The 27,267-nt window shown below is 57.3% G+C and overlaps 9 protein-coding genes across 9 annotated transcripts; 4 read left to right on the top strand and 5 right to left on the bottom strand.

The window, feature by feature from the left end:
* Positions 1 to 1,182: 1,182 nt before the first annotated feature.
* On the bottom strand, positions 1,183 to 2,604 carry CH63R_09053 (Glutamate-5-semialdehyde dehydrogenase; the record flags this gene model as incomplete). The annotated part of the gene is made up of 2 exons (XM_018304027.1): positions 1,183 to 2,231; positions 2,304 to 2,604. 2 exons carry the CDS (start codon positions 2,602 to 2,604, stop codon positions 1,183 to 1,185), a joined length of 1,350 nt encoding a protein of 449 aa, XP_018156050.1.
* Positions 2,605 to 4,397: 1,793 nt separating this feature from the next.
* On the top strand, positions 4,398 to 6,356 carry CH63R_09054 (major facilitator superfamily transporter; the record flags this gene model as incomplete). The annotated part of the gene is made up of 4 exons (XM_018304028.1): positions 4,398 to 4,812; positions 4,882 to 5,240; positions 5,303 to 5,994; positions 6,098 to 6,356. The coding sequence occupies 4 exons, from the start codon at positions 4,398 to 4,400 to the stop codon at positions 6,354 to 6,356; spliced, it is 1,725 nt and encodes a 574-aa protein (XP_018156051.1).
* A 205-nt stretch (positions 6,357 to 6,561) lies between these two features.
* CH63R_09055 (Indoleamine 2,3-dioxygenase) lies at positions 6,562 to 8,203 on the bottom strand (the record flags this gene model as incomplete). The annotated part of the gene is made up of 3 exons (XM_018304029.1): positions 6,562 to 7,597; positions 7,705 to 7,859; positions 7,913 to 8,203. The coding sequence occupies 3 exons, from the start codon at positions 8,201 to 8,203 to the stop codon at positions 6,562 to 6,564; spliced, it is 1,482 nt and encodes a 493-aa protein (XP_018156052.1).
* A 1,392-nt stretch (positions 8,204 to 9,595) lies between these two features.
* On the bottom strand, positions 9,596 to 10,501 carry CH63R_09056 (uncharacterized protein; the record flags this gene model as incomplete). The annotated part of the gene is made up of 1 exon (XM_018304030.1): positions 9,596 to 10,501. One exon carries the CDS (start codon positions 10,499 to 10,501, stop codon positions 9,596 to 9,598), a length of 906 nt encoding a protein of 301 aa, XP_018156053.1.
* Positions 10,502 to 14,025: 3,524 nt separating this feature from the next.
* CH63R_09057 (Duf1711 domain protein) lies at positions 14,026 to 14,918 on the top strand (the record flags this gene model as incomplete). The annotated part of the gene is made up of 2 exons (XM_018304031.1): positions 14,026 to 14,453; positions 14,513 to 14,918. The coding sequence occupies 2 exons, from the start codon at positions 14,026 to 14,028 to the stop codon at positions 14,916 to 14,918; spliced, it is 834 nt and encodes a 277-aa protein (XP_018156054.1).
* Positions 14,919 to 17,131: 2,213 nt separating this feature from the next.
* Positions 17,132 to 19,667, top strand: CH63R_09058 (SPRY domain-containing protein; the record flags this gene model as incomplete). The annotated part of the gene is made up of 6 exons (XM_018304032.1): positions 17,132 to 17,964; positions 18,017 to 18,371; positions 18,605 to 18,697; positions 18,753 to 18,906; positions 18,956 to 19,459; positions 19,516 to 19,667. 6 exons carry the CDS (start codon positions 17,132 to 17,134, stop codon positions 19,665 to 19,667), a joined length of 2,091 nt encoding a protein of 696 aa, XP_018156055.1.
* Positions 19,668 to 20,450: 783 nt separating this feature from the next.
* On the bottom strand, positions 20,451 to 21,441 carry CH63R_09059 (Mitochondrial outer membrane protein; the record flags this gene model as incomplete). The annotated part of the gene is made up of 2 exons (XM_018304033.1): positions 20,451 to 21,149; positions 21,235 to 21,441. 2 exons carry the CDS (start codon positions 21,439 to 21,441, stop codon positions 20,451 to 20,453), a joined length of 906 nt encoding a protein of 301 aa, XP_018156056.1.
* Positions 21,442 to 24,145: 2,704 nt separating this feature from the next.
* Positions 24,146 to 24,562, bottom strand: CH63R_09060 (uncharacterized protein; the record flags this gene model as incomplete). Its single annotated transcript, XM_018304034.1, has 1 exon — positions 24,146 to 24,562. The coding sequence occupies one exon, from the start codon at positions 24,560 to 24,562 to the stop codon at positions 24,146 to 24,148; it is 417 nt and encodes a 138-aa protein (XP_018156057.1).
* Positions 24,563 to 26,787: 2,225 nt separating this feature from the next.
* CH63R_09061 (Thiol methyltransferase) lies at positions 26,788 to 27,015 on the top strand (the record flags this gene model as incomplete). The annotated part of the gene is made up of 1 exon (XM_018304035.1): positions 26,788 to 27,015. One exon carries the CDS (start codon positions 26,788 to 26,790, stop codon positions 27,013 to 27,015), a length of 228 nt encoding a protein of 75 aa, XP_018156058.1.
* Between the last annotated feature and the right edge of the window lie 252 nt (positions 27,016 to 27,267).

Genomic DNA, 27,267 nt, shown 5'->3' on the forward strand with positions numbered 1-27,267 from the left:
TGTATTCAAGTCAGCCATTCAATCAGTTGCCTTCTGCCGGTCGCATCGCATCGCTGCCCCGCACTTACAGCCCACGTGTTGATGCAAAGCGCAAGTAGCACGAACATCAATATTCAAGTTTCACGAGAGGAATGCCGGTTTCCGATTGGGCTGGAATGATTGAGGCGCTCTAACAGATTTTGAGGAATATCTCGAAGGAAGAAGGAAACATTTGTTGCGCAGAGAAGAGAGACAGTGGACGACGCGCTTCGGGTTCAGTTCAGTTAAAGAAGAGGGGGGGAGCTTCACGCGCCATGCAAGAGAGCTCCGCCGGAACCCCTGCCATGGCTCGGGGGGTGGCCACGAGATGTGGCCGCATCGCGTCCCAGCTTCCCGTCTTCCTGCACACATATGATAGTGTGGTAGGGTAAGTGGCATTGGAGAGCTTCACCCAAAGATCGATTCTGCTTCTAATTCGACCTGATGGGGATGGATGGGATGCTTGGCCAAGGTCCGTCCAATCGTTGGGGGCCGCCCAGAGGGACGAGGAGAGTCCCTAACTCGTTTGGGCGCCAGGTGAAGAGGGGCGGCGCTTAGAGCCCAGCAATAAGAGTGCCGCCCTGTCATTGGTCTGATTTTCTTCCTCCCTCTCGTTCACTTTTCTCGCATTCTTGGCTATTGATTTTCATGTCATCATTATCATTCCTGAGGGGACACTGTCTTGAAGGTTAAATTTGAAGAGTGTCTTTCCGAAGCACGTTGAAGTTGTTGAGACAAGCTTCTTCGCGCGGTGTCCGAAATGCCCAAGGGCAGAAAGGTATGTCAGATGAGCTGGAGGCGTTGCCCAGACTTTGCCCAGACATTCCTGCAGCAAAACAAAAAGCGGGAAGTATGAGGCTATGGCTGAACCACCAGATACGGGGCTTCTCAGGCCTGTGACATGTGGTATGGCGATACAGCAAGACCCCGGCTTCTCGACCGCCAGGGCCGTCCCGAACCGGCAGGCCTCCGACCAATGTGGGGCCGAGCGCCGTCACGACGACCAGTGACGACGAAGAGCAAGCCACAACAGGACTTACAACGTCGTTTGAAAACTGCCCTTGGGGACATGTAGTTTTGTTCAACTTTTCATTTGTTTAATTTCTTGAATTCCGCAACGCCTGACTAACGCCGGGTGACCATGCTCTTTTGTACTTTCGCTTTTCAGAACGGCAACTTCTCGTGCTTGAAAGGCTTCTGGCCCTCGGCCTCACCGTACGCCAGCGACACTTGGCCCTGGCCCCTGATCTTGTACTTGTAAATCATGAGACCCTCCAGCCCGACGGGACCGCGTGAATGAATCTTGTTGGTGCTGATGCCAACCTCGGTACCGAAGCCGTAACGCATGCCGTCAGCCATGCGCGTAGAGGCATTCCAGTAGACGCCGGCCGCGTCGACGGCCGCCATGAACCTCTCGGCGTCGTCGGACGACGAGGTGAGGATGGCCTCGGTGTGCTTGGAACCGTGGGCGTTGATGTGCTCAATGGCATCGTCTAGCGACGCAACGACCTTGACGGCGAGATCAAGGGAAAGGAATTCGGTGTCGTAGTCGGCATCTTTGGCTTCAACCACCCTGGCGGCAGCCTCTCCGGAGATCTTGGACTGCAGAGTGGCTTTGGACTTGGCATCACAATGCAGGGTGACGCCCTTTGCGATCAGGGCCTCGGCGGCGGAGGGGAAGACGGACTCGAGGGCCGATTCTTGGACAAGCAGGGTCTCCAAGCTGTTGCAGGCGGCCGGATAGCTCGTTTTGGAGTCGACGATGACGCCGGCGGCCATGGCGGGGTCGGCGGAGTCGGTGAGGTAGATGGAACACAGCCCGTCAGCGTGGCCCAGGACGGGGATCTTGGTGGACTCTTTGATGTAGCGAACGAGCTCGTTGGAGCCGCGGGGCACAACGAGGTCGATGTACTGGTCGAGAGCCAGGAGCTGGGGGATGACATCGCGGGTGGTGACGAGCTGGATGGCCGAGTTGGGAACCTTGGAGCGGTCGAGGGCGGCGGAGATGACCTTGGAGATGGCAATGAAGGACTCGGTGGACTCCTTGCCGCCCTTCAAGATGGCGGCGTTGCCTGACTTGATGGCTAGGGAGGCGATGTTGGCGATGACCTCGGGGCGGGCCTCGAAAATGATGAGAAGGACGCCGATGGGGCAGGTGACCCTTTCGAGGACGAGGCCATCATCCAGCTTAGTTCTCAGAGTGACCTTTCCAACTGTGCCGTGTCAGAGGAGCGAGCGGAGGCCTGCGATTTGATGCACGAAGGAGAGAGAGAGCGTATACATACCCGGGTCCTCGAGCCCCCGCACATCCAAAATTCCCTTGAGCATATCCTCGAACTTGCCCTTTTTGCCCAGGTCGAGGCGGGACACCAGACTCTGGCTCAAATGGCCGTCGGCGGCGGCCTTGCGGGCCAGGTCCAGGTCTCGCGCATTAGCGGCCAGGATGTCATCTTTGGCTTCGGCGAGGGCGGCGTGAATGGCCGTGAGCGCGTCGTTGCGGGCTTCGGCAGGGAGGGTCGCGAGGATGTGAGAGGCCGACTTCGCACCCTTTGCGGCGTCGACGGGGGAGGCGTTGGTCAGGGACATGATTGTGGGTGAGATTGACTGGGATTGGGCGGTGAAAAGTGAGGATTTGGGGTATGAGATGCGCAAAATGCAAGGCTTCCCGCACTTACAAGTCCAGGCAATCCGGATGAGTCAATAACTATGAGATCTTACAGCCGTTGGGAGTCAGTATTGTTGGTTGGCTGGTGCCCCGGCGGGTAGCACATTTAGCCATGAAAATTTGGAGCCCCGCACTCGGAGCGGGAGGACGGAGGGATGATCAAGTTGGTACCTCTCCCAGTACCTCGGTACCCACCAAAGCGACGTGTACCCTCAGGTACCTCAGGTAACTTGTTGTGTGATTGAGTTAGAGTCAATTTTGTCAACCTTGCCAATCCCAGTGACAGAACGCCCAACCGAACAACCTTATTCGAACCGACACAGACAGTTAGGAGACTGTGATGGTACGATGTACAGTGGTCTTATTCGACTACCTTGCATTGTATAAGTAAAAGCCAGGAGTCGAAAACACAGTCAGCCATCCATCTCCCTTTTGGGCAGCTCAGTCTCAAGTCATGTCACGAACAGGGGTCTTCAGTGGCCAATGGACCCGCTGAAAGCCCTACTGTACCCAACCCGCGCTATGTACACCACCTACCTAGTAGCCTGGGTACACAAGTAAGGTAGGCAAGTAGGTACCTGAAGAAGTCACCATCATTCGCATCTTTGTCAGTCTCTGCAACAACATATGGCCTCTCGCTGCCTGGAGGTCGTCTGCATTACAACTGCTTGCTGTCTTTCGTTGGAAATGCTACCAAAGCAGCAGTGACCCTGAGTCATGAAGGGCTGGCGTCTTCTTTCATGGTCGGTCGAACTTCCCACGTGCCCCACCCAGCCGAGGTACGGATATGTTGCGGCAACAGCATCCATCTTTCGCCCACTCTTCCTTCACCCACCACCCTTCATCTCACTTCCGTGTGTCAACGGTTTCTCCTGCTTTCCGGTATCCTACCGCCCGAACGCCGCCAAGCATGGAGGTAGCCGCGACACATGCCCCCCGCGACGGCCACGCACTGGCCGTAGTCGCAGGAGCTTCCCGTTCCGCCAGATAAGGAGCGAGCCTTCGATAAGAACGAACCCCAGAGGATTCGGGCCTGCCAGATTGGTCGTGGTCACACTGTCCGCACACCTACGCAAGCGGATATAGAACGGAAACCGGGCTTCTCCCGCGGTCCTACTGTAGACGGCCAGCGCCGATCATCCACCTTCTGGGTGTTTACCAAGAACACTCGCAAGTGCTTCGTGCCATTTCTCCGCCGGCCTCATGTTTGGTTGACGCACCGCTCCTTAGAGTGAGTGTGAGTTATGCCTCTTGTGCGGGCCGGCCTGGATGTCCGCAACGATGGCCCGCCACCCGCCCCACGACGGCCGAGGCATCTTTACGCCCTCGAAGCATCGGGTGCCCAGAGCCGAGCGCGGTGCCGATCCACTCCACTGCGGAACGGTACCCGACCCAAGATATTCTGGATGGGCTGTCCATGAAGAGGCTAGTCTAGCCATCATGACCAGGCCCTGGGAGGTTATGTGGGGTGCGAAAGCCGGACAACACCCGATTCAAAAATCGGAGACGCCCCGGCAATTCCTGTCGTCATCTTCGCGTTGCGCTTCTCCTCTCATATTCCTGATGTTTCTGCTTGGATTTCCTCGTGGGCCTCGAAGTTCACGCTCCTCCTTCTTGTTCAGCTGCGCGTCATCCGCTCCGACCCTGCACCTTGGAGGCCGAACCCGGAGCTTTGTGAAGAACCCATCCTTCGGCACCGACTCGGCATTCAGCAATGGCCGCCGCTGCCGCCACACCACGCGACCCGGAAAAGGATTCTTTCCCAGCAGACGACGCCCGCAGTCGTGGTGATGACCAGAGTCGGTCGAGCGACAGCGACGATGAGGAAGCAATCACCGAGATTGGTCGGGATGGGGACACGTCCCGTAGACCCGCAGACGCCGACCCGGCCGGCGGAGACCCATCGGCCGGCGACGCCCCGGCGCGAACGCGGTCCCGTGCCTCCTCCACCCGCTCCCGCGCCCTCTCTGTCGTCGCCAGGTCCAAGAGACGCGGCCTTTTTGCCCAGCTGGCAGCCATCCCGGAAGTGGACAACCCCTATAACTACGCGGATAAGACGAAATGGACAATTACCTTGATCATCGCCCTCGCCGCCGCCGTGTCCCCTATGGGATCCTCCATCTTTTATCGTAAGCTGCAGCGAACGCAACCCCAGCGCCTTTAGTCTGTGAACTGCCATTGACAAACGCACAAAAAAGCTGCCCTGCCTGAGATGTCCAAGGAATTCGACGTCTCGCCTACCATCACCAACTTGTCCGTGGCGTTTTACATGCTGGCCATGGCCATCTTCCCACTGTGGTGGTCGTCCTTTTCCGAGACCCTGGGCCGCCGGACCATCTACCTGCTGTCGTTCACCCTTTTCGTGGTCTTCTCCATTCTCAGCGCCGTGAGCGTCAACATCAGCATGCTCATCGTCATGCGCCTCTTCGGCGGCGGAGCAAGCGCCAGTGTGCAGGCGGTCGGGGCCGGTACCATTGCCGATATCTGGGAGCCGCGTGAAAGAGGCCGTGCCATGAGTATCTTCTACCTCGGTCCCCTGACGGGGCCTCTCTTGGCTGTGAGTCTCACGCCCACACCCTCTTGATGATTCAGATCCTGACCCCGGCTCTCCTCTCGTAGCCCATCATCGGCGGAGCACTATCGCAGCGCTTCGGATGGCAGTCGACGATGTGGGCGCTGGCCATCTATGGCGGCCTGGTCCTCTTCATGATACTCTTTTGCCTCCCGGAGACCCTGGCGCGACCCAAGCCCGCGGCCCCGCCCCGTGCCGCGTCCGCCGGCGATAAGGTGGCCCTCTCACGGACCAGGACGACCGAGTCGGTCAAGGTGCACTCCAAGAGGGCGGCGGCGCTCCTCAAAAAGTCTCTCGTCGACCCGCTGTCGGTGCTACTCTACCTGCGCTTCCCCCCCGTCGCCATCACCGTCTTCTTTGCCGCCATTACCTTCGGCGCCCTCTTCTTCGTCAACATCTCGGTCCAGGCCACGCTCTCTGAGGCGCCGTATGGCTTCACCGAGCTTATCGTCGGCCTGTTCTACTTCCCCGCGGGGCTGGGCTACTTCCTTGCCTCGCTCCTCGGCGGCCGCTGGCTCGACGTCATCATGGCCCGCGAGGCCCGCAAAGCCGGCCGCTACGACGCCGATGGCAAGCTCGTCATGCTCCCGGAGGACAGGATGCGCGAGAACATTTGGATCGCCGCCACGGTGTACCCCGCCTCCCTGATCTACTACGGCTGGGTGGTGGAGAAGGGCCTCTTCTGGTTCGTGCCGTGCATCGGCCTCTTTACTTTCGGAGCCAGTTCCATGCTCGTCTTGTAAGTCCCCATTCCCCCGCCGCCGTCAGATGGTCTCGTGTGCCGCCTCTGCTTCTTATCATCATCGCATCGAGCTACCGGCTAACATTGCTTCTTCCCACAGCGGCGCCGCCACTACCATGCTGACCGAGTTCATGCCCAAGCGGAGCTCGGGCGGCGTGGCGGTCAACAACTTTGTCAGGAACATTTTCAGTTGCGTAGGCGCGGTCGCCGCGCAGCCCGTCATCAGCGCCATCGGGAACGGCTGGCTATTCACCATATTGGGCATCTTCACGTGGATCTCGGGTTATGTCTGCGTCTGGACTCTGAGGAGGAACGCCCCCAGGTGGAGGGAGAGTATGGATAAGGCGATGAACAACTAAGCCCGACGGCGCACTTCCGTATCTAGCGCGCCCGCAAGGCATGGTCTCATGATAAGCGTATTATAGCGCGTGCGCGCGAGATCAATTGTGAAATCAGCCGAATGCCCTAATTTGTTTCCTTTTGATTTGTACGTTCTGCCTATAGCGTTCTTTCCTATGTGCCACACCCGTCCACGATGACGGTCTACGCCCGCAGCTCCTTTGTTCACGACGACATGGGCGAGCCGACGCCGCGCTCGGCGCAGTACTTGGCCACCTCCTTCCGCAGCGTCTGCTTCTGCCGCGACACCAAGTCCATGACATCCCGCAGCTCCTCGCCGAGGTCCCAATCCCCCCTGGCGCCGCCGCCCACGGCCTCGTACAGGTCCTCCATCTCGACGAGGATGGCCTCGAGCTGGTTCGGCAGCCAGGTGACGATGGGGCTGCCGCCGGTGGCCGTCGGGTGAGATGTGCGCTTGAGGATGTACTCGCGGGCGAAGCACCAGTGGCGCCAGCGGAAGTCGCGGACCTGGTGCAGGATGAGCAGCCAAAGGCGGCGGGACTCGCGGATGGCCTCCCTCTCGTCCTCGGCGAGGCCTTCGGCCGACAGTTTGGCGGCGAGCGCGGCGTTCTTGAGGCCGACCTCGAGGGAGCGGTCCTTGACGTGCAGCAGGAACTGGCGGTGGTTGCTGGGGCGGTACGACCGGAAGTCCTTGAGGATCTCGGTGAGGGGCGTGTCGGGCATGGGCACCTGGAGGAGGTTGTCCATGAGAGGCACGATGGAGTCGTTGGCGCCCGACTCGCCGCGGAAGGACATGGGCTCGTCGTTGTTGACGCCCTCGTAGACGACGCCGTTGGGGAACATGCTCTGGCTGGTGATGCCGAAGATGAAGGTGCGGAAGCTGGTGTAGCTCTGCGGCCGCGACTTGTCCCACATGGTCTCCATCGTGTTGTTGATCGTCCGGAGGGCCGCGAGGACCTCAGAGAGCCCGCGGTTGAGGCCGGCGCGGTCGAAGGGGGAGCCGGGCGAGCCGGACGAGCGGAGCGCGTCCACTGTGCCCTTCACCAGGCCGCCGGTGTGCTTCACCATGGCGATGTGGACGAGCACGAAGCCAGCCTCGGACGAGGTCGGGTCCAAACCCTTCTCAAAGGCGCGGATGAGCCGGACGTTGGAGTACTCCATGCCCTTTGAAGGGTCTTCGAGACGGTAGTTGTAGAGAGCGTAGGAGCCGGCGTACTCCATCCAGGGCTTAAAGCCGGTGCTTGACGCTGTTAGCGATTGCGGCAAGGCAGGCTGCGATGGACGGGGTGAAAAGAGACAAATTTTGAAATGTGCATAGAGAGGAGGGTAATCATGAGAGTCACGTACAGGTCGGCGCAGCGCGCGATAGGCAGCGAGATGCTCCTGGGCAAGCGATCCCTCGCGAGGCCGTATCCCTCGCCCCTGACGAAGCGCTCATGGCAAGGCTCGAGCAGATAGGCGGACGCGAGGAACGAGTAGTCGCGGTACAAGGCGTTCATCAACTGGTTCCACAGTTAGAACCAAGGAAGAGAGACAATTGGGGACTGGTACATACCGGCAGGTTGTCCTTGTACTTGTCGATGGCGTGGGTGAGGTCGGGGAACTCGGCGTCGACCGTCTCGCCCAGCGTGGACGACGCCAGCAGGCCCGGCGTGCCGTCGAGCTTCTTGACGGGCATGCGGGAAAGTATGTCCTCAAGCGGGGCAAACTCGGAGGGCAAAACGGCAACGGGGTCGGCACGAGGGAGGAAGCCGCGGGTGGTGGAGACCATGAAGGCGGGGAGGGAGTTGTCCTCGGGACGGGGGTCGTCGAGGACGGGAAAAGGGGTGGAGTCGATCGATCCCATTGCGAAGAAAGATTTGGGGGAGATAGCGTGGGGTAAGTGGATGGATGAATGGATATGGGGAAAGGGAGAGAGGAAGTGTGTTTGTGTGTGTGTGTGTGTGTGTGTGTGCGCGCGTTAGTTGAAGTTGTGGGTTACGGAGTGACGGCGGTGTTGATTTTGTTGTGTTTGCAGGGTTGTCTGTATGCTTGTGATGGATAGACGGGTTTGGGTTGTTTGGGGGGGGGATGGGAGTAAAGTCGTGTAAGTTGACTTACACGAGTCGAAGAAGTGCGTGTAAGTGATGATATGGGTATGCGAAATGACGGGGGGAAATCGCAAAAATTGCCAAATAAATTGCTGCAGAGCCCAGAGAATGCTTTTTCGGTGCAGGTGCTGGATGGATGCGAGTGCAAGTTCGGATTGTTGACCTCCCGCCACTCGGCGCCGCGTATATACTTCGTGGCCGGAATCGATTCCGGCCTCAAGTGAGGGGGTGTCCTTCTCGCGCCGGCCGCAGAGCATGACACGAAGCCCCCGTTCGCCGTGCCCGTCCCATTTCTGTTTGTCATATCATCCCAATCTCTGGTCACGCGGGCTCCTCCGGATAACCCCCAAGACCAACCAAGGGGTTTGCTTTTCCTTTTTAGCTGGTCGAGCCCTTGCATCCACCGCTCGTCGGCCGCGATAAGCAGCATTCCTCTGCATCCCACAGGCTCCCACATCCCAGACATGCCCCATCGCAGACCCCGTTGGGCCAGTTGGCAAACTTTTCCTTCTTGCAGAATGCAGTAAACGTTAATAGAGTGGTTCCCCCTCCGGGTGATGTCGCGCCGTTTTGTTGTTCGAGATGCCGAGTTTTGTGGTTCTGAGAGGCCGGTGCAGGCGACTTGCAGTTGGAGGGTGGTTGAGTAATGGATTCCCCATGTCCCGCTTTTTTGCCGATTGAGGCCGGTGTGGCCGGAACCGTTCCGGCCTCTTGGCACACGGACCCGGACTGGACGGGCTGAGACGCTAACAGGTTTCACACATAAATGAGGCAGCCGACTGTTAAGCCGATAAGAAAAAGTGCGGTGTGGTATTAATGAGTGCTCTGTGATAGGCCAGTCTGAGAGCTCATCTGTTGAAGATGCGACACATGACCGGCGAATTCCTCGCCGTCTCGGGTCTTGTTGAGAGAGATAACAGCCCCCCCAGATACCAAATCCTCCTCGTTTGCTTCCCTTGTCGAAATGAATGTCGTTAAAAGTCGTAAAAATCATCTCATGAATTCTTTCCATCGTTACATGTCGTTGTCCGTCGTTATCCATTCTTGTTCACTTTCAGCCTCCACAATGCTCGATGCCCTGCGAGCCGTGAGCAATAGTGCCTGATGTGCGGCAGCCAGGAAGCCCACCTTGGGACAGAAGCCTGCCTTCAAACATCTTCTTCTATTCCACGACCGACGAGGGATTCAGAATCGTTGGGGGCCCCTCCAGGGTCGCGGCGTGTCACGCCCAAGGAAGCCCAGGTGTCGCGCGTGGTGAATCCGACATCTGAACCGTCGTCCTCCACCGTTGTTCCATCAAATTCGGTCCAAGGCTCCCAATCGTCATCATGGTCAGAATCCTGTGTCGCATCGGGATCCGAGTCCTCGGTATCATGCTCGTCGACCTCGACCACTGACCGGACGACTCTAGGAACCGCTGATGGACCGTCCTCGTACAAATACTCCGTGAATGTTTGAGTGACGGTCGTCTTGCATTGCGAAGTAGTCAAAACGGATGTCACGTATGTCGTAGTAAGAGGCTCACCATTTCCCGGGTCGCTGCTTGTCAGAAAGGAACTGGGGGTGGGGGGACTTACCCCGGGGCTGGCTGGGTCATTTCCAGTGGCAGTCGGCTGTCCGTTCGACAGCGCCGGCGACGAACCGATCGGGCCCGAGTTACTAACCGTGTTGGACGGAGGCGGAACGGCAGTTCCGCTCGCCGGACTGCCTCCAGATGCAATGATGGCCGCAAGCTGCCGCTCGATGGACTGGATGAGCCTCAAAAGATCCTGAAGGTCTTGTGGTGAGATCTGGATGCTGCCCGCTTGCCTCTTTACCATGTTTGCAATATCAACAATGTCGGGTTTGCGATGGCCACCGCCCCATTTCCTTAGGAAACTCTCCAGTTCAACATCGAGGTCCTCGGCAGCTAGACTCAGGGCGTGGATGTCGCTTGCTGGAAGCTGAACCGAGTCAGCACCGCTAGTCCGTCCACGAAGGATTGCACCGATCGCGCCCTGGAAGGCGACGTGTAAGGCGACACAGGCGTAAATAATCTTGGTGATGAAATGCATGTTGGAATGTTTAGGTGAGTAAGAGATGGTTCACCCATCAGGCGTGGCAGGCTCGAGACTTCTCGAGCTCATGATATAGTTGTGTGGCGTTGGGACAGACAAAACAATAGCAACGCATTCCAGAGACCGTTTGGTCACCGCTGATGCGGGTGCATTCCTCCTGCGGCGCCGTCTCTCGGTCAATGGCGGGTCGTGACTGGGCCTTGATTAAGAAGAGCAATACTTGCGTCTTTCCAAGAATCGATACCCAATACATGCGCAGACGGATCTCTTCCGTGGCCTTTGCGCAAGACACTTTGCATTTTTGTCGTGACTTCAGCGACTGCCGTGATGGTGGGCCGGGATGGCAAAGCATAAAGCGTGACGCGCAAGAGTCATGGTGATGATGCCGTTCACGGAAGTAACTACTGGGTTTGTGGAGCGTTGCAGGGCGTAAGGGTGATTTCGGGGATGCACAACGAAGTTTGGCTTTGGGATGACGACAACACGAGTTCCTGCTGGCACTGGTCGTTGATGGGTGATCGGCCAGGCGATAGCGATTATGACGAAGAGGTAAGAACATCCCTGAGATGCACTGTCGCTTTTGGGTTACGGCTCGTACGGATCGAGGCTCGGTGTTTGACGGTATGATTCCATGACAAACGTCGACGGTGGTCGCACGGTTGTGTTGAAACAGCCTGCTGTGCGGATAGATGGTCATCGTTTGGTCTTCCCCCCCTCTTCAATGTCGGAGATGACACTCCCCCTCCGATCGGGGTGGACGGGCAGAAGCCGCCCGCTCTCCCCTTCCCCATTGATTGACTGGGATTTAGTAAGAGGGTGGACGCTCTTTGTTCTTTGTTATCTTGGCTTCGTGGAGGCCTAACGGCAGATGGATTGGTATGGGATGCTGTCAGAACAACAGCATGTCCATCTACTTCGTTTGTTACGTGAGATGCATCAAACTGGGAAGCAAGCCAGGTGGATTGAGCGGCGCGGAGCTCTGGTCTCATCTCCAGTCGGGGTTGCGCCACTTGGCTTCTTGTTTTTTTTCTATGTGTCGGGGTTGGCATGTCTGATCCTCGGAAGTACGATTGGCTCTCGTCGAGTGGGATTGGAGTTTGGGCTCAAAGCAATTTTTTGGTTTGTATCCATCTAACCCTGACAGGGAGGTGTGGCCAGTCACCACGGCAGATGCGGGAGGTTTTCGTGTCACCCTTTCCACATCATCTTTATCCGTAGTTAGGGCTTCTAACTCCGAGTAGAGAACGCGTCAGATGCTTCTGCCGCCCCGCGCCGATGATGCAAATGGCCCTGTCTGCCTTTGGTTTTGGGTCATTTGCAGAGCTCGCAAAGGTGCGATAGCAAGCCGAGAATTGTAGATGTAGAGTCCCCCTGAAGTGGATCGTAATCATCTCGAGAAACTGCCCCTTTCGCACGGTGAAATGAGAAAGGCAGATTACGAAGGTTCCTCGGTCAACTTGGCGCCCACATCAGAGCCGACAGAACTCCTCCGGTTCAGCTTGCTACATGTCAGGTTCGGTCGGATACCGCGCCTTGTTCGCGATCTGGTCTGGCCGCCATTCCGCTGGATTCTTGGTCTCGGATGGTATTCTTTCAACGATGTTGTTGTTGTCGCATCAGAGTTAATGAGCTGGGGCGATGCACCGGCTTTTATATCCGCCTATGGTCCTTTGGCTGTAGCGGTCTCAGCATGCCAGTTGCAATTCAGAGAGAGTTCTAGGTCGCCTTGAACAAAGTGCCGGAGTGCGCCAGCCAAGCATGGGCATGAGCTTTCGGGTTTGGTGGTGTTTGTGCGAGCTTGAGACTTATCTGCTATGCCCTTGATCCTCGTTGATTGTCCGAACCTGTTGGTCCCGCTGAGACTTCCAAGTTCCTGCAAGGCGCATCCGCAAAAACGACCTCAACAAGAACCTATCGCAGGCGCTTTACACAGAGTTGGGATTTGTGACAATTGGTTCGCGGTTTGCTAGGTAAACTTGGGCTCTATGCATCGCTCATAGAGTATCGCCGGTGCGGTGTCCTTCTGGTGATCTGAGTCGTAATGGTGCGTGCCCAAGGTAGCATGGTCGTGCTGTGCATAGGTAGCCCTGAGGGAAATAATTCGCAATACCCCATACACAAAGTCTGAAAGGGCCATGGATCATCGTCCGGTGTCCCGAGAGTTGTTGTGGAGAGAGAGCAAAATGTAGCGTGCTATCGCCATTTTTCGAGTCAAGCCATGCTGGAATGGGTAAGTGGCAGCTGGGCCATGTCGCGAAGAGTCCAAGTGTTTCGCCTTTGCCCTGACAGGTAGACGGGATGATTCAATGAGAGGAGACTACGGATACACAACCAGCGCCCCCTGGTCTGAGGCACGACAACACGAACAAAAGACAAAAGTGAGGCAAAGTATAGACTACCTACCTAGGTAGGGAGAAGGCAGAAAAGGAGGGAGGAGCTTCGGACGAGGAGAAAAAGAAGGCAGGAAAGGGGGGAAGCACATAATCGGGGGTGTGTGTGGCGGGTGTCATTACTGAGGTTGCTATCCCCAGTTTCTGCTGAGGTCAGAGGCCAGCCAACTTCCAAGATCCCGGATCCAGTGAGATGCATTCAATGGGAGTTGGAGTGATGTGTGAGCCTGAGCCTGAGAAAGCGCGTGAGAGTGTGCGGCCGGCCGGCGGAGTGTGCCGCGGTACGTACCTGTCTCTCTGCTCAAGGTGCAGATAAAATGGGCGGAGGAAGGAAGGAAGGGGACGCCGGATGTACCTTCGTACCTCTCTGGAAAGGGTGAAAATCCACCCGTGCACCCATCCCTTTCCGGCCGCTGCCACGGTGCTCTTAGGTCATTGGTTCAGAGGTCCTTCGTTTACCCACATCTGTCCGCGGCGCTGGCTGCTGCGCGCAGTGTGGGCGTGGCAGGTGCGCGAGAGGAAGCGAAAGCTGGAGGTCAATTCTTGAGCGAGAGCCCAGCACCACGCACCCAGCACCGCACCGCACCCAACCCAGCATGAGAACCGTTTATTGTCACGCCGCCTGGTCTGGCGCTCTCTCGAAAATGAGACGCCAAACTTACCAGATGGACTCCCCCATAAAATAAAAATTCTCTCTCTTCTCTCCTCTCCCCATCTCGTCTTTCCATCCACCCTCCCATTCCATCCATCGCCAACCCAAGCCATCATCACCTCGCCGCCGTCGACTGTGCGAGTCGCCGATGCGAAATAATCTGCCGTCGACGAGCTCGAGAGACCAGACCGCACCGTACCACCGCACCGCACACCAAACCCAACCACAACAGCAATAGCAACAGCAACGCACCGCCCAAAAACCTTGCCTAATCCATCACCCCCCCGGATCACCACCCGCGGCCCATTGGATGACTGGCTCGACCGTCGCCCCATTCATCGAAGCAGCCATATCTGACAAAGCCAACGCTCCCTCTTGAGCTTTCCGCCGCCTCCCCATCGAACTCCCGCTCTTCACCTTTGATTTCCACGCCCGACCCATATCCACCCCATCCATTACACAGCAGCCAACCCACCGAAATGTCTCCCACTCCATCCGTCAGCCGACGCAAGTCGAACGGAGGCAAGGGCGGCCTCGTCGTCACCCTCGCTGTCAGCGCAGACAGGTTGAAGCAGATCCTCGACCCCAGTCCCGTTGAGGAAGATTCGCCCGTCAAGATGGACATCGAGGAAACAAATGGGACGAAGGAGACGCAAGAGTCGCAGGACTCGCCTGCCACGTCAACGACGTTGCCTGCCCCGGTCGCCACGAACGGCGAGACAGCATCCGACTCGAACCCCGGCACGCCTGCCGGTGATGGCACTCCCGCACCCACGTCAATGGGACCTCCCACGGAGGGAGTCAAGAAGAAGGGCACCAAGCGTAGCGCTACTGCTGTCAACGGACTTGGTCCCGATGGGCAGCCCAAGATCCGAGGTAAACCAGGACCTAAGAAGAAGGCGAGACTGTACGTTCACCCCTTTGGCGACTTGGCTACGTCAATCCATGCTAACGGTATTCCTACAGTGAGGACGGCACAATCGATCCGAATGCCCGCGCTGGTGCTGCTGGACATAAGCTGGGACCAAAGGCGAACCAAGGTGCCATCAACGCTGGCCTGCGGGCTCTCGACCGGTCTGGCAAGCCTTGCCGCAAGTGGGCGAAGGGCGGTTTTACGCTCAAGAGTTTTACGGGCATCGTCTGGGAGGTACCTCGATGGGTCGCGCCGCCCAAGACCGTACCCGAGTCCAGCACCGAAGACTCTGCTGCAGCTTCTGTCGACAGCAGTTCCAAGGAGAACAAGGAGAACGACCAGGTCAAAAGCGATGCTAACAGTGCGGCCAACAGCGGCGCCGACGTTGAGATGCGGAGCGCTCCCGGCAGCGTTCCAGCGAGCTCGCCCGCGCCGATGGCCATTACCGCCGCGTCATGAGGCGTTCGGGTGCGCGCCATTTTCATTTGTTTTGTGCCATCGCCAGAATTCAAAGATGGTTTATGCCACACGTGTACACAATAGCTTGGAGTTTGAGGTTTCAGGGAGAAGGTGTCTCGGACAGAAGGCATTTCACAAGGCATAAATCGCCTTTGCAGTCTTTGGACAGACCTTCTTGCGCGGCATTAGCCCGCCGGCGTTAAGGATACGGGGTATTTGATTCAGCGCGGAAGCGGGCAAGGGGTAGAGGGGCGTTTGCCCGGAACGGAGGCACAGAGTGTATACTACAGAGTCAGCGCAAGCATGTCGAGATTTTCGACTGGCAATACAGTCGATGCCATTTTCATGTCAACGTTGTGTGTTCCGCCCGAGAGTGTGCGTGATGCAATTGCGAGATAGTTTGACTCGGACGAAGGTGGCCGGTTGGGGAGTGCCGAGACCCTTGGACGGAGAAAGTTCCACCCAAATCGGAGATGAACCATGAACCATGGATGCGATGTCGCGGTGCGTAAACCGAATATTTGGTCGGGGGAGGGGAGAATATCGATGCAGATTGGGCTTGGGGACTGCCTGCATTGACTGGTGGTGCAACCCAGGTGGCGCCGCACTTTTAGGCCTCGCTGTGTGCCCCTTCGGCTCGAGTGCATCGGGAAACCCGTGATGATTGAGCTCAGGAGCCGGGAGGATCTGTTGGGGTCGCAGGACACGTAGCGTTGCTGATGTGATTGATTAATTGATGGATGGCCCGAGACATGTGGGAACCGCCATTGGTAAAGTGCGCAGGGAAGGTGAGAAAAAAAAAGCCTTGGTCCCTCCTTTCTCGATCCCCCCCCCATCCAACTCGTCGTTTGCTTCCTTGTGATGGAAGAGGCCGGGAAAAGCGACGTTGGTGGTTGGTGTCGACCACGTGACATTACATAAGCCAACTGTCCCCAGACTGGACGGTTAAGGCAAGGTGCGTGGGTCAGGCACGCCGGTTGCTTGTTTCCCGGCAGCAGCAGTGAAGTCTGTACAGTGTGAGAATGACACTGCATGACGACAGCGTTTCCAGTTTCTCTCTAGGTTCTTTCGAGGGTCTCGCAGTCAGCGTCTCACTTGGAGCGGACAGCGCTTTGTCCACGAGGGGTACGACTGCCTAGCCCCTAAGATATTGGGTCTTCCACAGGGGAAGCTTATCATTCTCCCATCATTCTAGTGTATGATCTTCTTCCCATGTTTGTGTTTCGACGCCTCGGTTTGCAAGACTATGGATGGGCTTGAAGACAAGGCAGAAGGGGACAGTGAATAGAGACACCAGTCTCCCGATAGCACCGTGCCGATCCCTGGCGAGCCTTATCTGTCCGCAGTACCTCTCGTTCAGGTAGGTTACAGTTAGGGGAGAGGCGGCTGGTGTGAGGGGCCACGCCGTTTGGCGCCTCAAATAGCCAGTTAGCCTCTAACAATGACCTGCCCTCGTGATTGTTTAGCGGTGTCTGGCAACTGGGACGACGGCGGCCACGCTCGGGACAGGCCAAGCCCGGCGAATCGAAGCAAAGACGCCCGCCTATCATTCGTCCTCGCGCGCTGGACCTTACCTTTCGTCCTTTCGTCACTGCACCACTCCGCTCCTGCACTGTGACTTTCGCATGGATGCACCTCAACCCTCCACAACGCTCCGTCCACCACCTCACACCAGTACCTTGCCGGTACACTCGTACCGTCCATCCTCTCCGCCCCCGTCTCCACAGAGCGATAGACCTCGACTCAAACCCCCATCCTTCGACCTCTCATCAACTGCGTTATCATGATAATCGAGCTGTCCTGCGCCGCATTTTAGCACCCCCGACGAGTCTCGTTTCCTCCGTGCCGTTGCAGTCCCTTTGGTAGAGCGAAATAAACCTTGACACCCGGATTCATCCGTTAGACCATCTCCACGCCCCTCGTAATAGTGCGACTACTCGACCTGAACCTCTTGTCCCCAGCACGCCATTTCGAAGCCGATTGCCCGTTGCACCTGGCCACCTTGTCGTCCCCCAGACCGAGGCCGACCACCTTTGACGATTCGTTCGATACGCCAACGTTGACGCCAGGGAAGGGACATAGTTGCCGCCAATTACTTATCCTGAGAAGGTCCGACTGCGGCTTCTCGGGGCTTTCGCGAAGCTCCTGTTGCGTAATAGACGTCACAGGTACGCCGAGCTCGCCGACTACTTTACGATCCTCGACCCCTCACCATGACAAACCCGTTCCATGCTTCTGCACACCACATCGATACAAACACACCCACGGGAAGCTCTGGTCTTCTCCCACGCCGCTTCCCCTACGCTTCAATCGTCTCGGGGGCACCGCCACACCACAGCCCACCCTACCTCTCGCACCCCGGCCGAACTTCGGTCATCTCCCAGATTCTCAACAACTCCGACGACATCACCTTCGAACCGGCCTCGGGCTACTACGAACCGATCAGGAGCGACGACATGGACGCTGATAGGAACGGCACCAGCCCAAATGGCGCGTCCGTGAGGTCGTCGCGCGGCAGCCAGCTGCCTTCATTCTCGAGGGCCTTTGATATGTTCATGGCGAACCCTGCAGGCGAAGCTGCAGGCTCTGGCAGCACACTAGGGGGCGGCTTCTTCGTCCCGTCCTACCTCGCAGGATCGACATATGTCCAGCGGTTGGAGGAGACACACTTGGCAAAGTTGCGGGCGCAGAAGGAGTCCCAGGCAACCCAGGCCCAGTCTGGTGTGAGCTTGCCTACGAGCGCAAGCAGCGTCAGTCTTCACAGCAAGCCGGGTGCCCATCGAGGGGTGAATTACGATGTCATTGAGAAACCCCCCGCCTTTGAGGAAGACGAAGCGTTGGCCCCGCTACCCATGAGATGGAACAGCCTCGACAAGTATGGTGCTTTGGATATCCTCTCAGACGGCCTCGAGGTCAGGTACATCGGCCCTAGGGGCCAGACGGAGCGCGATCACGAGGCGTTCTGCATACGTGCCGACAACCCCATGCCCCCGCAGTGTGGCATTTACTACTTCGAGGTCAATGTATTATCGGGCAAGCGTGATGAGTAGGTTTCCCTCAGTCCATATGAAGGGCCGCAGTTCTAACATCCTTTACAGCATGACTATCGTTATCGGATTTTCAGGCAAGAGCGTGGGACTTGCCAGACCCCCAGGTTGGGAAGCGGATTCTTGGGGCTATCACAGTGATGACGGTCACTGCTATGCCGGTCAAACCGCCGGAAAGCCTTACGGACCCTCCTTCACGGCGTCTGATGTGATCGGCTGTGGCGTCAATTTCCGGACTGGCGAGGTTTTCTTCACAAAGAACGGTGTCCATTTGGGCATTGCTTTTCGCGAAGTGGGAAAAGCATGTAGCCTTTACCCGACAGTTGGATTGAAGAAGTCGGGAGAACACATCCGTGTCAACTTCGGTCAGACGCCCTTCTTTTTCGATATTGACGGCATGATGACGGTGAGTCTAGAATCACCATTCTCATCCACTCCCGCACCTACACACTCCGGTGATCCGGCCAGGCTGCTAAACCGGTCCTTCCACATCATGGCGACGCTGCTCGGCGGCGTCTATTGAGGGTAGTACCAACAGGGTTACGGAAGCAGCTATGGCTTGGTATCGGAGAGGCGGGCGGACTACTCACGGATCTTGCCTTGCGTTTGACAGGGAAATGGCTGACTGATGGGTTACAGCAAGAAAAACAGCGGATTCAGAGTGAAATCTCGCAGACTAGCACGGCGAGCCTGGTGCCAGCGATGAATGAGACTGAGCTGATTCAGGCACTTGTAAGTGATGCTTTGCAATGGTTTGTGGTATAACACAAAACTGACCCGCAGCCAGGTTCTGCAATTCCTCCAGCACGATGGTTACGTCGAGACGGCGAGGGCATTTGCGGAAGAAATCAATGCCGAAAAGAAGGCACTGAGCCTCGACCCGGATGCTCCCATTGAAGGCATCAATGTTAAGGACGACGAGCATGCCAACAAGCGACAACGTAAGTCTGCATGTGGCCTAGATAGTTTCGACTTGACTAACGACTGCAGGGATCCGACGAGCCGTACTAGAGGGTGATATCGACAGGGCGCTTAAGCACACCAACGCGTTTTACCCTCAAGTTCTCAAAGACAACGAGCAGGTTTACTTCCGGTTACGGTGCCGTAAATTCATTGAGATGGTCCGGACCGCCGCTGAAATGAGAGCCGCGTCGGAGACAAAGAAGAGCAATGGCCACAACATCGACATCAGCGCCCAGGCAATGGATCTTGATGCTAATGGCACCGAGAATGGGGCCTGGGATCAAATGGACACGGAAGACTCCACCGAGGTCCCTCTCGACATCAACGAGCTCGAGATTGCGACTCTACAGTACGGGCAGGAGCTTCACGCCGAGTTCAAGGACGACCCCAGACGAGAGGTCACCAAGCACTTGGCGAACATTTATGCCCTTCTTGCGTATGCAAACCCTCTGAAAGAGAAGGACGTCGTCCACCTACTCGACAGAAAAGGCCGTCTGGCAGTCGCAGAGGAGCTCAACTCGGCGATTCTTTGTAAGTTTCATGCGCCAGACTGACCCAGCTGTGTGCTCTTTACTAATTGCGCACAGTGTCGTTGGGCAAATCCTCTCGTGCGGCTCTCGAAAAGATTTACGCTCAGACGAGCGTCCTGTTGGATGACCTGCGGGAAAATGGCGGACCAGGCGCCTTCGTCTCTTTACAGGACGTCATTGAAGAGATACCGAAATCTCAGCCTTTTTAGAGGGTTTGGCGGCTCCGAAAGCCTTGACTCGACGCGTTTCCAAAGAGCGCCCTCCCCCCCAAGGTTGCCGGGCTACTTCAGATGGCATTCCACTTTTGTGTGACATTTAGACCATGCTTTGCTTTCCAACCCCTCACCTTCCTTTTCTTTACAATCATATCATCGGCGTCAGGCTTAGTTATGGAGTGGGAAAGGTAACTCTACAGCCGGCTTTAAGGGTTCCTGCATTGGCTGATGCGGCGGGTGGGTAGGGTAGTCCACATAGGCTTCACTTGGGGCGTCTGACGCCACCGCACAAATGAATACGTTATCAATGAGTGTCTCGCCGTTTGGTGTTTGCTTCTCTTATGAGCCTGCCCCCACCGGTTCCTTGGAAATACTTGCAGTATACCGTGGCTAACGTAGCTAACGTAGCCATCATGGATGACGGCTAAGGTGGCAGGAACAGTCATAGCCGGAAGGAAATAAGACTTGGAAAACAACCCCCCCCCCCCCCACAGTTTCATTCCTATCGTCGTGCTGTTGGTCGCCAGTGTTGCGTTTTCAAGAGCTGTTGAAAGGCCGCCTGCATGGGCAAATATTCTATGTGGTGTGGTGTGGTGTGATGTGACGTGCCAGCACCACTCAATCACTTGGTCTACGACTTCGTCCCTAGACGATGTTTTTTGGTATTATTCGAAGGAATCCCTTTCCTCGTCTTGCCCCTCCTCTCTTTTTCTTTCTCTTTCTTAGTCTTCTCTCATCTGCTCCCAGTCGTCTGTGCTGTCTTCCAAGTCGGTATTTTTACACGAGGACCCCCTCGTCGTCGGGAAAGCACCGCTCCAGTAGCCTCTCGCGGTGCCTCACCAGACCGGGAAAGCCGGCCAGGATCTGGGGCAGGGTGCTGTCCAGCCAGCCGAATTCGGTGTCGAGGAGGAGATGCGTGTAGGCGAAGACGGAGGCGTCGAAGAGGGTCGGCCGTGGGGAGCCGAAGAACCAGGGGCCGTCCTCCTCCCCGACCCCGGTGTTCTCGTCGAGCAGCGCGGCGAGGGCCTCGAGGGCGGCGCGGGCGTCGGCGTAGATCCTTACCGGGTCGACGAGGGCGCTGCGGGTGGACTTGAGGACCTCCGCCTCGGCGGCGGAGCGAACCTGGTGAGCGAGTGCGAGGCGGACCAGGGGGCTGCTGGAGGCCGGGCGGAGGTACAGGCGCGACAGCAGCGGAGCGTTATCCGGGGCAAGGTAGAGGGCGTGGAGCCAGGCGGTGCGGAGGCGGGTGTCGAGGAGGGACTCGTAAGCGCAGAGACGGTCGGAGGGAGCAGGCGGTGGCGGCCGCTTCTCGGCGGGAAGGAGGGAGTTGTCGAGGGCGTAGGCTTCAAGCCTGCCGGCGCCGGCGACAGGGCGGAGGGGAGAAGGGGGTTGGAGGTAGGGGAGGGCGCCGGAGGGGGAGGCGTGGTTGGTAGAGGGAAGGATGCGGAATTCGACGCCGGCGATTTTGAGGAACGTCTGGGTTCGGAGGTGTCAGCAGGTTTCTTCGCAAAACAGCGTACCGGTCGAAGGGGGGGGGGGGGGATGGGGGTGATCGACGGACCTGCCACTTTAGACATGATGGGTTGAAGCTGGGCCGGCCCCTCGGGGCATCATCGTCGGCAACGAAGACATAGAGGGTCGGCAGGTCGGCGCGGGAGGGGGAGCGGAGGGGCAGGTCGTTGGCGGGGTAGACGGCCAAGGGGAAGCGGCGGAAGAGGGCGGCTACGGGGGCGGGGACGGCGAACCAGCTTCTCGCGTGGTCCGACATGGTCGTGGGCGCGTGCGTGTTGTGTGTATGTGTGTATGTGTGTGTCGGGGGTGGCGGCCGGCGAGGCCGAAGGGGCGGAGAGCTGTTGAGCGAGGAGCTTGACGGCGTGACGATGGTGGATGGGCCGAGGTATGTGGCGCCGGTGAACGGAGGTATGCGGTGTCGTGCCTCGGAGGTATGCGGTGTCGTGCCTCGGAGGTTGCAGCAGCGCGGTCCGTTGGGGCTTGCGGCGTTGCCTTTTCCTCGTTGGTCCGTGGGAGAGTGGCGGTGGTGGTGTTTCCGGGGGAATTACGGCTCGTGGTTGGCTGATCGGAGGGGGTTTCAATGGGGGACACACCACGCCAGGCGGAGGAGGATTTATTGCGACACGCTGCTGCTGCTGCTGCTCTTTCTCTCTCTTTTCCCACACCGCCTATCCGGCATCTGCATACCACCCTGCACTTTCGGAGCAAACTGTCGCGTTCCGCCGTGTGAGATAAGAGTCACTCCAGTCCAGCCGTCAAGGTGCCGCCCAGGGGTTTTGATTGAGTGGATCGTGGGTTGGAGTTGGCTGGTGGCATGGGATTTTTTTCTCCAACGGTGTTTTCTTCCGCCTCGGGCCCATGCGGAAATGGAACAAATGGAGACATTCGTTTTGAATTAAAGCCGCCGGGCGGCTGCAGCTCGTACTGCACAGTCGCTCGCTTGCCGACCTAAGGTACTTACCTACCTACCTACTTAGCTAGGTAGGCAAGGTATCTACGGTACAGTAGAGTACAAGCACAGCACCTACCCAGGTGGTTGAGCGGGTTTGCGGCGCTGTGGATGGACCCTGGATTTCACTGTGGTCCCCTGTCGCATTTCTACAATCTCCTTCCCTTCTCTTCCTGACGCCGATGCAATCACGCAGCTTCAGTTCAGACTAGACTCGTGAGTAGAGATCACCGGATGCTGTATCCGTACTGGATCATGCAGCAGGGACGCGGCGCACTGGCTGGAGAGAGATGGGAATCTCGCCCAACACTAGAGCGGCCTCCCGAGGCCCGAAAGTGTGTGAAAGAGAGAGAGAGAGAGAGAGAGAGAGGTCGGCGCACCCCGGTCGGTGAAAGTGGCTCCGGATCAATCACGGCGAATTTCGAGAGGGATTTCTCGCCGGCCGCCCGGGGTTTGCGAGGTGAAATGAGTTCAAGTCTCGTCCACCTTCGCTGCTCTCGGTCCAATTCTTCGCTCACCGGGTTTCCCGACGGGCGCTCGAGCGGTTGCATGAACTTGTGAAGGGATTTCGACCCGCCCGCAGGACGAGAGGCGGATGTTATTCTCCTCACGCCGACAGCGGGCAAGTACACACAGCACAAGAAAGACAGACAGACAGACAGACAGATAACCAAGTGACGTGATGGGCACTCCAACAGGCACGAGCGGCCCAGATCCTGAGATGCGCTGCCGCGACTCGTGCATGAGATGCAAGTGCATGCGCCTGCGCCTGCGCTTGCGCCAGGCCAACACCAGGTGTGTGGCCCATCGATCGATCCCACCAAGCCCCCGCCCATCCACACGCCTTTTTTTTCGCAGTCCCTTACACCAGTTTTTTGATGACTGTGGTGGACTTAGGATCTCGACTCGGACCAGCGAGCTATCTTCGCAGTAGAAAAGGCCAGTCTAGTCTAGTCGAACGATGTGCGTGCTGGAGGTGCATTCTATGGCGATGGCATGGGGATCAAAAAACGGTGGTCCGGGAAGACGACAGAACAGATGAACAACAAAAACAGAAAAGAATGGGGAGAGGGAGGGAGGGAGGGAGAGAGAGAGAGAAGACGAATAGGCATCAAGGCATGGATAAAATTTTCCATGTTTCGCCATCAAACGGGATTGCGCGATTCTCGCCGCTGGATCAGAAGAGAGTGGTCCCTTTTGAGCATCATCCCCGGTGCATTCTCATGCCGAAGGTATTCCGAGCTCAAAGGCCCCCTCTCTCGATGGAGAACTGGCAGAAGTCCGACGTGGGGGGCGGGGCCGGGGAAAACCTCCAAGAGAGGGCGAAAGAGAGAAAAGTGGACGGGAAGCCAACGTGGGAGATGTCTGTCCCGAGATTTTCCGCATCGAAGCGTCGGACGACGGGCGAGAGGTCGGCGAAGGACCAAGGACGAAGCTAAGGCAGGACGCGAGGCGAGGCGAGGCGAGGCGATGCGCGGGAGACGCAGACTCCATGTGGGTAGGGGAGGGGGACGAAAAGGAAGGGGAAAATGGGTTTCCCGTCAACACAGTCGTTTGGTTAATCTTCACATGTCTCCACCAAAGCCGGCCACCTGGGCTTTCCTAGCGGCGAATCGCTGTCTTTCTGTCTGTCTGTGTATCCTTGTGTGTGTATCTGGTTACTTTCCTTTCCAGCAAAAGGCAAGGCATGGCGAGACGATGGCTTCAGCCACCAAGGACCTGGTAACGGAGAATCACAAGCAAATAAACAACAGAGCCTCCATTTTGGGTTTCCGACTCTCTGTCTCTGTGCCCCCCCCCCCCCCCCCTCTCCCCCTGTCCCGTCTCTCTTTGGCAGATTCCCAAGGTTCTCTCACTCTCCGTCGGGTCTCGTTTGGTCCATCGAAGCTTGTGATTGTGCGTCCCTCCCCCGCAATCTCGTCTAAGATAGAGTTCAGCCCGCACCAACACCCAACGCAACATACATTCCAAGCCGCTGGTCTCGCCCATGTCTGACGACATAGGTACATATCTACAGATACTCTGTATGTGAACCCATACCTACCGAGAACGCGTGTGTGCGTTGCGCCGTCTCTGTGGACCCATCCGCGATTCCGTCCTCGCGCACGACGAAGGGAAGACATTCCGCAGCAAGGCAGGGCGGGACAACAGCAGCGCAATCTTGGTCTGCCGAGTGGAGCAGGAGCATGTCATCGTCGGGCTGTTCCCTCCCTCCCTCCCCTTCATCCTTGACGGAATCAAACGAGACACTGGGCTTCAGGGCCGGTTTTGAAGCGATCCAGTAATGTACCGCTGTACCTACAATGCGGAGAAATGGGAGAGATGGCAAAATAAAAGCCAGCGACAGAGAGGAGGGGACAGAGAGAAGCAGGTACCGGTACTTGGAGCGGATACGCCATGCTGTGCCAGCCCACGCGCCCCCCAGCATGACATGCCGCCCTCTTTCTTTCCCCACACGGCGAAACGCTCACCGGCGAGAAGACCGACGACCTCCCCCCGAACGAACCGTGGGTGTTGCGGTCGCTCGAGCCGCTGATCCGCAAAGACCCTGAGCCTCTGAACTGAGTCGCGACAAGTCCCGTCCCCTCCCCCCGCCTCGGACGGGGGGGCATGTACTGATACTTGGCACATGGGGAGGCTTTCTGATTACTCTTTCTGGCGACCTTAACCGCAAGGCTTTGCTTTACTTGCGTCTGTCACCGAAAAGTACCTCTCTACTGTAGGTAAGCAGGCAAGGCAAGGTGAGGTGGGTAGGTAGGTAGGTAGGTAGGTAGGTAGTACCTCATCGACCCTCCCCTTCCCCGCCATGGCAAGCAAGCAAGCACGCGCAGCTGGCGATGTTCTCATCGCTGGGCATGCTGGGCAACTCCGAGGCAAGAGCGAGCGGCACGATGCACAAGGAAAAGATACTACCAGGAAGAGAGAACAGCCACACAGAGAAAATCCAGGCAGAGTGGGACGAGGATTCGGCGTCATACCAAGATCGGGTCCTCCTCCACCATCTCCATCTTCGGACCTATTATCGCGGCTCCTGGAGTTGGACAAGTCTCCGTCTAGGTAAGGGGGGCATTGAGCGTCATGGATGAGACGGTGGGAAAGAACTGGAGATAGGATGGATTCTTTCTCTTGCAATCGTATCCGTACTTTTGGAGCAAGAAAAAAAAAAAGAGGGAAAAAGATAATTCTCTATCCGTGCAACCATCTCGGAAACCACAAGGCACAAGACACAAGACAGAGTCACAGACACCCAATCCAGATTCTTTATCCTCGAGTCGCCCGCCACCAAACCCCCCAACTTTCTCTGCCATTTATTATTGATCCCTCCCACACGCCATCCCACATCCCACCCACCCAAACACACATACACACATACACCAAGGCCACACCAGTGACACCACCCACCCGCAAGCACTTACTTTGGATCAAAAGCAAGTCAAGTGGAAAAGGCCTGGAACCAACCAACCAGCCCCAATCGAGAGTCAAGCCCATCATCACATCATCGCTCTCCCGCCTCTCTTATGCGTATACGCAAACGCAGACGCAGACGCACGCCCACACACCCCATTCTATTACCTACTTCCTCCAGCCTTCTTCTTCGGTCCAGGATCCTACAGTAAAGATACACTCCAGCTCTCCTCGCGCAAGAAAAGGCTGCTGCTTCCCACACCACACCATCATCCCGCAGCCCACCTCGCACCAGCTACACATCGACTACCGATTCTCGAGTCTTCTCTTGGAAAAGGACTTGGCAGAGTTGCTGCCACTACTACCTGACCTTATCTCTCAAACGCTATTCCACGCATAAGAGTCCCGACATCCCTCCGCGCCTGTGTGTGGTCTAGTCGATCCCACTTCCTACCTGTCTCACTCTCCTGCTACTGCTGCTGCTGCTCCTGCTACTTGTTCTCTCTCATCTCCCTCTTTCGGATCAGGAAGGACTTGGCCCATCTGCCTCTCTCTCGTTTCCCTCCCCCCCTTGTCGACGTCCCTCCCCCAATCTGTTCCACCGACACCACTGTTGGCTGTTGTTACCCGCCCGCTTGACCTGCCAGGGGTTGGTTATCCGCAATCGCGCCGAGAAGCCAATATTGCAATCCAATATTGCTACAAGCAAGACAAGCCGGTCCCGCAATTAGCCTCAGTCAACCCAGCAGGCCCACGGTCGTCCCACGATCACTTTAAACGCAGCCGCTCGCCTCAACACACGGCCATCCCGCTCATATTTCTTGCCTTCACGGAATCTCAGACAAACACGCACGCACACCCACCCACACACACACACACACACACACTTCGCCTTTTCTCTGAAAAGAGACCAAGATCGCCGTACGCTCACTCTTCTGTCGACGCCTCATTTCGTCCTTTCGGCTCCCGGCTTGCGTCCCCCTCCCCCCGCGCTTGACATCACCTCGGTTCAGGTACCTCTGCTTGGGTCTCGCATATAGAGTGAAGATCGGCGCCCCGAAATCGAAGATCTGGGGAATATAATACCACCAACCATCGCTCCGTCCGACCTACTTCTGCCATTTGACCACCTCACTTTCCCGCCCTTTTGGTCATCGCAATTCTCTCGCCATCAAGGGAAAATCATCACTGCAATCAAATCACCCACTACCACCACGGCATACATACACACATACACACACCTTAACCATGAACGCACCGATTCAGTCTCCCAAGCGCCAGGACTCCACGTCCTCGGTTTTGTCGTCGTCCTCGCACATGTCGACGAACCAAATGGTCCCGCCGCCCCAGGCCACCGGCCAAGCCGCCCCATCCACCGAAGCCTTCCTCCGAGACTTTACCCTCGTCGCCGAGGCGGCGAAACGCGCCCAAATGGCTGTTATGATGCGCGACTTTGAGTCTTGCGGTCTGTCATAGACGCGCAGCCTGAAAACCGTCTCCGTCTGCCGGTCGTCCCGGGAAGCCTTTTTTTTATTACTCTATCCCCCGTTCCCTTGGGGCTCGGACCATACTGCCAGACATCCTGAGCGAGATATCGGATGGATGGGAGGAGCCGCTGAAACAGTGCGGACCCGAGGGAATGCCGAAACCCCGCGAACGGTGATCTCTTACGACGATTTCGGGGGACTAGGCAAAGGGGAGATTCGACAAGAGTTACCGTAATTATTT

The sequence above is a fragment of the Colletotrichum higginsianum genome, chromosome 6 (genome assembly GCF_001672515.1).
Source record: "Colletotrichum higginsianum IMI 349063 chromosome 6, whole genome shotgun sequence".
Lineage (NCBI taxonomy): Eukaryota > Fungi > Ascomycota > Sordariomycetes > Glomerellales > Glomerellaceae > Colletotrichum > Colletotrichum higginsianum.